The 9,355-nt window shown below is 40.5% G+C and overlaps 1 protein-coding gene across 3 annotated transcripts in view; it reads left to right on the forward strand.

Moving 5' to 3' along the window:
- pgfb (placental growth factor b) overlaps positions 1-8,285 on the forward strand; it is a 29,802-nt gene extending 21,517 nt beyond the window's left edge. The window contains exons 4-10 of one of the 3 annotated variants that reach the window (XM_047346198.1): positions 1,003-1,199; positions 2,515-2,594; positions 6,807-6,836; positions 6,925-6,987; positions 7,088-7,105; positions 7,221-7,294; positions 8,119-8,285. In XM_047346198.1, the coding sequence (XP_047202154.1) occupies positions 1,003-1,199; positions 2,515-2,594; positions 6,807-6,836; positions 6,925-6,987; positions 7,088-7,105; positions 7,221-7,266 (434 nt within the window). In that variant the 3' untranslated portion in view covers positions 7,267-7,294; positions 8,119-8,285. Of the gene's footprint in view, positions 1-1,002; positions 1,200-2,514; positions 2,595-4,316; positions 6,838-6,924; positions 6,988-7,087; positions 7,106-7,220; positions 7,568-8,118 lie in introns of those variants that run through there. The other 2 variants (XM_047346197.1, XM_047346199.1) reach the window with 2 other exon arrangements.
- Positions 8,286-9,355: the final 1,070 nt, after the last annotated feature.

A 9,355-nucleotide genomic window follows, 5' to 3' on the forward strand; every position in this document is an offset into this window, starting at 1 on the left:
AGGGATGCCAAGAAGGCCGGGTACTCCGCACTACTGCCCGGCCCATAGGCCAAAACGACAGTCAGAGACCTGTCCCCAACCCGAAGGCGCAGGGATGCGACCCTCTCATCCACTGGGGTAAACCCCAACATGAGACTGCTGAGCTGGGGGGCAACAAGCAAACCCACCCCAGCCCGCCGCCTCTCCCCGTGGGCCACTCCAGAGTAGAAGAGAGTCCAGCCCTTCTCAAAGAGATGGGTTCCAGAGCCCACGTTGTGCGTGGAGGTGAGCCCAACTATTTCTAGTCGATATCTCTCGACCTCCCGCACAAGCTCAGGCTCCTTCCCCCCCAGTGAGGTGACATTCCATGTCCCTAGAGCCAGCCTAAGCATCCAGGGATCGGGTCACCGACGTCTCTACCTACGTCTGCCGCCCAAACCACCTGTGCACCGGTCCCTCATGGTTCCCCCATCAGGTGGTGGGCCCACTGGGGGATGGCCTCGCATCTCTCCTTCGGGCTTGGCCCGACCGGGTCCCGCGAAGAGCAACCCAGCCACCAGGCGCTCCCTAATGGGTCCCGACCCCAGGCCTGGCTCCAGGGTGGGACCCCAGCTCCGCCATACGGGTTCGACGTCACGTGCCTCGATCGTATAGTCGTTATGAGGGTGTCTTGAACCGCTCTTTGTCTGACACATCACCTAGAGCTTGTTTGGCATGGGAGACCCTACCAGGGGCATTTAAGCCCCAGACAGCATAGCCTCTAGGATCATTCAGGCACTCAAACCCCTCCACCACGTTAAGGTGGCAGTTCAAGGAGGGGTATTATTACCCTGTTTAGGTTATTACTCATACAATTTGTGTATAAATAAATCTAAACCAATAGTGTAGTTTATTTACAATATATGTGGTAAGTTTCAGTCTTACTGGAGTTCTTGGAGATTTGCTCTGAATGGTCAGAGCATGCATCTCTATGTGAACAAAAAGCTATTCCATAGTGACTTATCCTTCTGTTCCTCCTCACAGTGCTGATGTTTCAAGAGGTGTGGGGTCGCAGCTACTGCCGGACCATGGAGAAGCTAGTTGAAGTTGTCCAGGAATACCCAACGGAGGTGGAGCATATCTACAGCCCCTCCTGCGTGCCACTGGTGAGATGTGCTGGCTGCTGTGGGGACGAGAACTTGGAATGCCATCCCACTGAAACTTCAAATGTCACAATGCAGGTAAGAAAACAGCAAAAAAAAATTTTATACTCTTGGATTTTCTTTCACAATTGGACAACACTTCATAAGTTCAATGTATTTTATGTGATTTTAAGTTATAGACCAACACAATGTAGGGCCTATTTGAGTAATGAAAATGTTGCCTGGTTTTCAGGTTTTTTGCAAATAAAAATGTGATAATCATAATAATCATATATATTCATTCACTTTCATTTTGATACCGCTAAATAAAATCCTGTGCAAACAATTGTCTTCAGAAACCTAATAATTAGTCAATTTTGTCCACCTGAGTGTATTGTAATCTCAGTATACATTCACTGGTTCTGTGAAGGCCTCAGAGGTTTGAACATTAGTGAATAAACACCATCTAAAGACACAGCAGACAGGACAGGAATATAGTTGAGTGGTTAAAAAATATCCCAAGGTTCAAACATTTCAGAGAGCACTGTTGAATCCATAAACAGAAAATGTAAAAAGTATTGCAAACCTACTAATACATATCTCTCCACCTAAACCTGCAGGCCAAGCAAGGAGAGCAATAATCAGATAAGCGGTCAAAAGGCCGGTGGTAGTTCTATAGGTCATGTTGGGGATAAGACACTCTGGTCAGATAAAACCTAAGTTAAACCTTTTGGCTGGTATCTGCTTTGGCTTATCTTGAACACACCTTCTACACCTTAAAACAGAAAGTAGCAATATCATACTGTGGTAATGCTTTTCTTCATCATGGTCAGGGAAGCTGGTCAGGATTGATGGGGAGATTAATAGAACTAAAGAGAGGGCAATCCTGGAAGAAAACCTATTAGAGGCTGCAAGACTTGAGACTGGCAATGACTGTAAACACACAGCCAAAGCTAAAATGGAATGGTTTGCACTGCAGAATATGTAAGTACTTTAAGGGCCTATTCAAAGTCCGCGCTGAATTCCACCTGAGACTCAGTAATAAGACTTTAAAAAAAAATGATTGCTCACAGAAACTCCCCATTCAATCTTAATAAACCTGAGCTTTTTCGTGCAGAAGAATGGCCAAATTCTCACCAGATTTGCAAAGCTGGTAGTTGCAGCTATAATTGCAACAGAAGGTGGTTCTGCATACTTTTAAATTAGGGAGCCTGAACACAAATACACAATACACCTTTCAGATTTTTATGTTTTTAAATGTTGAAAATCTTGTGTCATTTTTCAAGTCATTTTCTTTTCAATGCTTTGAAGTTTGTGGTTGTAACTTACGAAAATATTTTAAATTTTAAGGATTTTGAGTAATTTTAAAAGGCACTGTCCCATTATAACTGTGTCCTCTGACTGTGATAAACAGCTGTTGAAAATCCGGCCAGCAGAACCAGGTGAAGAATATGTTGAGATGACCTTTGTGGAGCATAAGACATGTGAATGTAGGTAAGAAAACCAGAGAAAAACATTTCTCCTATTATCTACATGTATTTAGTTAAAACATTTTAATTATTTTCATACCCAGTTACAAAATGAGTTGAGGGAAGCTTTTACGAACAATGTTTAATTCGTATTCTGCTGTAAGACATCTTCTCTGGCAATATACAGGGGTTGGACAATGAAACTGAAACACCTGTCATTTTAGTGTGGGAGGTTTCATGGCTAAATTGGACCAGCCTGGTAGCCAGTCTTCATTGATTGCACATTGCACCAATAAGAGCAGAGTGTGAAGGTTCAATTAGCAGGGTAAGAGCACAGTTTTGCTCAAAATATTGAAATGCACACAACATTATGGGTGACATACCAGAGTTCAAAAGAGGACAAATTATTGGTGAACGTCTTGCTGGCGCATCTGTGACCAAGACAGCAAGTCTTTGTGATGTATCAAGAGCCACGGTATCCAGGGTAATGTCAGCATACCACCAAGAAGGACAAACCACATCCAACAGGATTAACTGTGGACGCAAGAGGAAGCTGTCTGAAAGGGGTGTTCGGGTGCTAACCTGGATTGTATCCAAAAAACATAAAACCACGGCTGCCCAAATCACGGCAGAATTAAATGTGCACCTCAACTCTCCTGTTTCCACCAGAACTGTCCGTCAGGAGCTCCACAGGGTCAATATACACGGCCGGGCTGCTATAGCCAAACCTTTGGTCACACATGCCAATGCCAAACGTCAGTTTCAATGGTGCAAGGAGCGCAAATCTTGGGCTGTGGACAATGTGAAACATGTATTGTTCTCTGATGAGTCCACCTTTACTGTTTTCCCCACATCCGGGAGAGTTACGGTGTGGAGAAGCCCCAAAGAAGCGTACCACCCAGACTGTTGCATGTCCAGAGTGAAGCATGGGTGTGGATCAGTGATGGTTTGGGCTGCCATATCATGTCATTCCCTTGGCCCAATACTTATGCTAGATGGGCACGTCACTGCCAAGGACTACCGAACCATTCTTGAGGGCCATGTGCATCCAATGGTTCAAACATTGTATCCTGAAGGCGGTGCTGTGTATCAGGATGACAATGCACCAATACACACAGCAAGACTGGTGAAAGATTGGTTTGATGAACATGAAAGTGAAGTTGAACATCTCCCATGGCCTGCACAGTCACCAGATCTAAATATTATTGAGCCACTTTGGGGTGTTTTGGAGGAGCGAGTCAGGAAACGTTTTCCTCCACCAGTATCACGTAGTGACCTGGCCACTATCCTGCAAGAAGAATGGCTTAAAATCCCTCTGACCACTGTGCAGGACTTGTATATGTTATTCCCAAGACGAATTGACGCTGTATTGGCCGCAAAAGGAGGCCCTACACCATACTAATAAATTATTGTGGTCTAAAACCAGGTGTTTCAGTTTCATTGTCCAACCCTTGTACTAATAGGTGTCTCTATTTTATTCCTTGTTAAAGAGGAAATTTATGGGAAATTTATCATCTCAATGAGGAAATAAAAACATTTAACTGGCCTTGACCTGGCAGACAGCTTACATGCCTGGATGCGCTGCACAAACATATGTCACAGATCCTGGCAATCTGGTAGATCTGTGATGGCAAAAAGCAAGACGTGATAGTCATTACACAACCAACTTTAATCTTTCCTCTTTATTTCTTCTTTCAGTTACATTTCATGCTGGTCTTCATGCCAGTTCTAACTTTCTTTATCCCAGGACTATGTGCAGGACTTGCATATGTCATTCCCAAGACGAATTGACGCTGTATTGGCCGCAAAAGGAGGCCCTACACCATACTAATAAATTATTGTGATCTAAAACCAGGTGTTTCAGTTTCATTGTCCAACCCCTGTACATTCTTCTTTATAGGATTTTGTTATTAAAGTCTACCACTGCTCACTTCAGCAAGTGTGCTGTGTTTTTATTTTCTAAAAGTATAGACTGACAAGAGAGTTTTTGATCTACAGTTTTTGCTGATTCTAGTTTCTCTTAAGAACTGATTAACAAGGTTAAATGTATTTCTTTCTAGCCTTGCTGCCATGAGCACTTATTATTTCTATTAGAAACAGAGGCAATATCGCACTGTGGGAAAGAGAGCAGATGCTGTAAAGCAGATGTTTGTCTAATATTTTAAAGACAAAATGATTTAAAAAGTTACATTTTTGACAGCCTTTAGCATCTCATTTTAGCTATTAGCACAATTAGCATAGTTAGCGTTAGTAACTGTAAACAGCAGTTTCTTTGTGTGTTCCTGAGAGAATGTTCACACCTGCCTTAAATCTCATATTTCTAATAGGCTGCCAATGTTTACAAATCCAGCATGTTTCATGACAGACAGCTTGAAATCTTAGAAGTATAAAACAGTATAACTTTGCTACAATACATTTAGCCTTCTTGGTATCTGCTAAAGTCGGCTCCTAGTCAAATTGACCATTGGCCATGTGAGCAAAACCCAAGAAAAGGCTCTTTTATTGTATCTTAACCACAGAGTACACAGAACAGAGCCTTGTTGCCACATCATACAAAACATAGCATGTTCTAATTGCATGTCACAAAATTTGTGGGTGTTGACTAGGCTATTACTTTTGAAAATGTAAGCTTAGAACACCCAATTCTTCTGCATTTTCACCATTTAAACTCTAAAGGAGCATTATGGAGCATTATTGCTGAGGGCCTGTTTTGCCCTCAGCAAGATGCTGCCACCACTGTGCACCAACAGTGTTCCAAGGCTTTAAAACCCCACCTTGACTCCCCCAAACACACTGCTTTTAATTGTGACCAAATAGCGCAATCTTTGTCTCGCCCGACCTTTAAACATTTCTCCAGAAAGCATTTGGCTTCTCCATGTGAGAAGTTGCAAATTCCTGTCGAGCTTTAAGTGCTTGGGTCTGGGGAGTTTTTTGTTGTTGGCACTTTTTCAATATTTGTTAAACCTGTTTCACTGTGGACAGTGAAACTTGTGTTACAACAGTTTCCAGTTTATGTTTAGGCAAGGCAACATTTCAGCACATTTCAGCAACAAGACAAATCAAAGTGCTTTACATGATCAAAATTGGTTTTGAAATAGACAACAGAGCCTAAAATTAAGCAACTGGAATGGCTCCAGACCCCATTTCTATTGAATATTTGTGGACCGCTTAACAGTAAGCTCTGCAACTGGAAACCAACCAATTTTATTTGAGCCCATATGTTGGATCTTGCGTGAATAAGAGAAAATCTGCAATAAGTTCAAACGTTTGCACCCAAACCTAAAAATAATTTAAGTTTTTTGTGTTATCGTTCCACTCTGGAAAAATTTATTGTTCTGCGGTATCATGAAAGCACAATATCAATATGGCATTCAGGCAAAAGGATGCAAACCTCTCAGCAGTACTATACAGTACATGAGACATTCACTTTGGGTTTTGATGGTTAGGTTGGGCGGCACTGTGGCTCTGTACCCTGCAGCAAAAAGGTCCAAAGTTTGAATCATGGCCTGGGGTCTTTCTGCATGGAGTTTGCATGCTCTCCACTTGCGTGCCTGTGTTCTCTCCGGGTACTGCAGCTTCCTTCCACAGTCCAAAAACATGACTGATTAATTGGTCCTTCTAAATACGGATGGATGGAGGGAGGGAGGGAGGGAGGGAGGGACGGACGGACGGACGGATGGGCATGGATAAGGATGGTTTGGCCTACAACTTTCTAAACGCGTTTCTAAGTGTCAACTTTAGTGCAGAACCTGAATATTCAAACCTACAAATGTTAATGGATTGCTTAGTTAACCCAGTCCATAAATAAATCATTGTCACAGAAAAATATGAACAAATTACAGGTTTTAATCCTGTTCCAGAGCCAGGTTACATTGTTTCAGGCATAGCATCAATGTATCACCAGTTCAGATCACCTACATTAATTCCGGAATCACCATTTAGCCTCTTACAAATATCTCGAGGAAGAACATTGAACAGTAAAAGAAACTCCACACAGGCACAGGGAGGAAATGTGAAAAACAAGAAGTTGCTGTTCAACAACCAGGTTCAAATGTGAAGACTCCATGCTATGAGGTGGCACCTTTAAACTGTAATTATCTTTTTTTTTTAAATACATGTCATAAAGCTGAACTATATATAATACATTTTAGGAGACCAGTTTGGTAATTACATTCACTGAATAATTAAATAAAATCACACTTCGATTTATAGTAATTTATTGAAACTTTCTCCTCAGAGTGCGGAAACCGTTGGTGAAGTTTGGAAGGTAAGAACCTTCTTCTGAGATCATTGATTAAAAGTAAAAACTTTTTGAGAATTTGGGGATTTCGGATCATTTATATTTTATTATGTAGGAAAAGACAAAAAGGAAAAGGAAGGAAGAGAAAGGAGAGACAAAAAACAAAAGACTGTGACAGGTAATGACACACATTTACTGAGGCAAAAGCTCTAAAATACCAACCGGTTGTCAAACATATGTCAATAAAGGTACAAAATGTTACTCTCATTGCGGTGTAGATGCCAGATTCCTCGCAGGTAATTTCAGCGGCAACCCAACCTCCTGTTGCAGCATGGCTGACTATTTATCTCCAGCCCGGTGACAGCATGAAGAGTCTCCTCCACTCATCTAATAAAACCTGTGTGTCTGCAGCCACAGACTCCAACAGCTGGGTTGGTTTGCTGACACGCGGTCCTGATGACAGCCAGGGTGTCTGCAATGACAAGGTGCGTTTGATCGGCGGAAACACTCTCTGTTACACAACTGACACAATGGACATCCCTGGGAGCCAGTGCAATGTAGAAAAGAACAGACTCATGTTTTGATCTTCCACTTGATATTATTGTGTCAGTTATTTTAAGTTGTCAGTTTCTTCTGTATTTAAAGGTGGTTACATGTGTTAAATCTCTATATTTATTGTTAAAATAGTTGGACCAGCAACCTTTTAAAAGTTTGTTATCTTTTACTGAAACATTATTGTAATAAACATCTTGACTTTTGTTGGTGGTTTTATTTTTGACTGAATGTGCAGCTGCTTCGTACATCAACAATGACATGACTCCCTCTAGTGTTTAAAAATAGGGTGTAAGAATGTTCAGTAGTAAAATATTTTGTTGGTAATGGCACGAAACAGTTCGTTTTGGTACAATCTGTATTGTCATGACAGTCTCCTAATGTATTTCTAAAGGTTTGTAGAATGTATTAACCGTATTATAACATTGTAAAGAGAAAGACAACTGTTTCACTGTGTCTCTCCACCTGAACAGGAACATTTATTCAAAATAGATATAAAAATAAGCATGTTGAAAGGGACACTGTAAAAGCAAATCCATCATATATGATCACATCTTATCAGGTGGAAACAGAAAAAAATGCTTATGAGTGACACAAACTGGATGAGTTCTGAAAGAAGTAGTAAACGTGCAAACAAAATCCTATAAAACAAATTTCTTTACCCCATCTATTGTCATGTGGTACTGATGAGAATCACAAGGATGAAAAGTGTTTCTCTGCTTTGGTAACACAACGCTCTCTTAATCTCGCTCCACAGGTGACTTCCTTGGAATTATCAGCCGAGTTAGTTATGTAAGTTTTTTTTTTTTTCATACACTGAAAGAGGAAGAAAATCTATAAAATGCAAAAACATTTTACCCATGCTATTATTTTTATTTCATTTAAATATTTATTTTGTAATAAAATTCTTATGACTGATTCCTATGACAATGTTATTTGTATTTATTTACTGACATGCACTAGCATTTGCAATTGCTAACAATGAGTATTTACGTCAGACAGTTTACCTACAGTCATTATTATGTTATATTTCATATTATCTTCAAAAGTCACATTATCCGTAGGCCATAGGATAGTGACATTATAAACATATAGACGGCGCTAATATTGCCAAAAGCGCTCCCCGACCTCCAACCATCTAGAATTTTTTAAAAAACCACAGTGTTGATTTGTTTCCAGCTGCAAAACATCGTAAACAAGTTATTGAATCCCTGTTTAGCGTTTGAATACATTTCCCAGAAGGCAACGCATTCAATCCATGTTGCCTCCAGAAATCTCAACTGTTGCGTTTGGCTGCTTATTTAAACACATAACGCAAATTGAGGCTGTTAGGGAAGTAATAAACGAGCCAACGAAGGAGACGGGTCTCTGCAGACTAAAAGTGGGCGTTTCTCAACCTGTAGGCGTTCCGTGATCACGAACAGTGATTGGTTGGCTTTATGTCCTCTGTGTAAAAAATTAACACATTAGAGAGACATGGACCATAAACGTCTTAATGTATTTTGTTCAGGTATATTACTAGTAGTGATGTCAAAATGCGGCTTTTTGAAGCATAGAATCACTTTGAACCATTGTGTCATAAAGCGGTTCACTACCCGAAGCTTCATTCAATTCCCTTGGGTGACATCTTCTGGCATTAGTGATTGTTGCACCAAATGAAGCCCTGCGAATGTGAATGTAATAGCACTTATGTATGTATATATGCGTGTTGTACACATTTTTTTAGTAACTCATTAAAGATTCTGAGTAATTAACTCATGAAAAAATAATAATTTAAAAACAATATGAACTGTAGGGGATTACAGATGAAAAATGGCCATTAGGCTAATTCTGGCTTCTTAAACTTGAATTGTCATTTGATTTAGAAAATTACACTGTCCCATTTTAAATAAATAACTAAAAAATTTAATAAATGAAGTGAAAATTTTTGATTTGTCATTCATATTTACTTTGGGAGTGTGCTTGGTGTACTGAGTGTTTTTGGACATTGTGCT

The sequence above is a fragment of the Girardinichthys multiradiatus genome, chromosome 19, assembly GCF_021462225.1.
Source record: "Girardinichthys multiradiatus isolate DD_20200921_A chromosome 19, DD_fGirMul_XY1, whole genome shotgun sequence".
NCBI classification, from domain to species: domain Eukaryota; kingdom Metazoa; phylum Chordata; class Actinopteri; order Cyprinodontiformes; family Goodeidae; genus Girardinichthys; species Girardinichthys multiradiatus.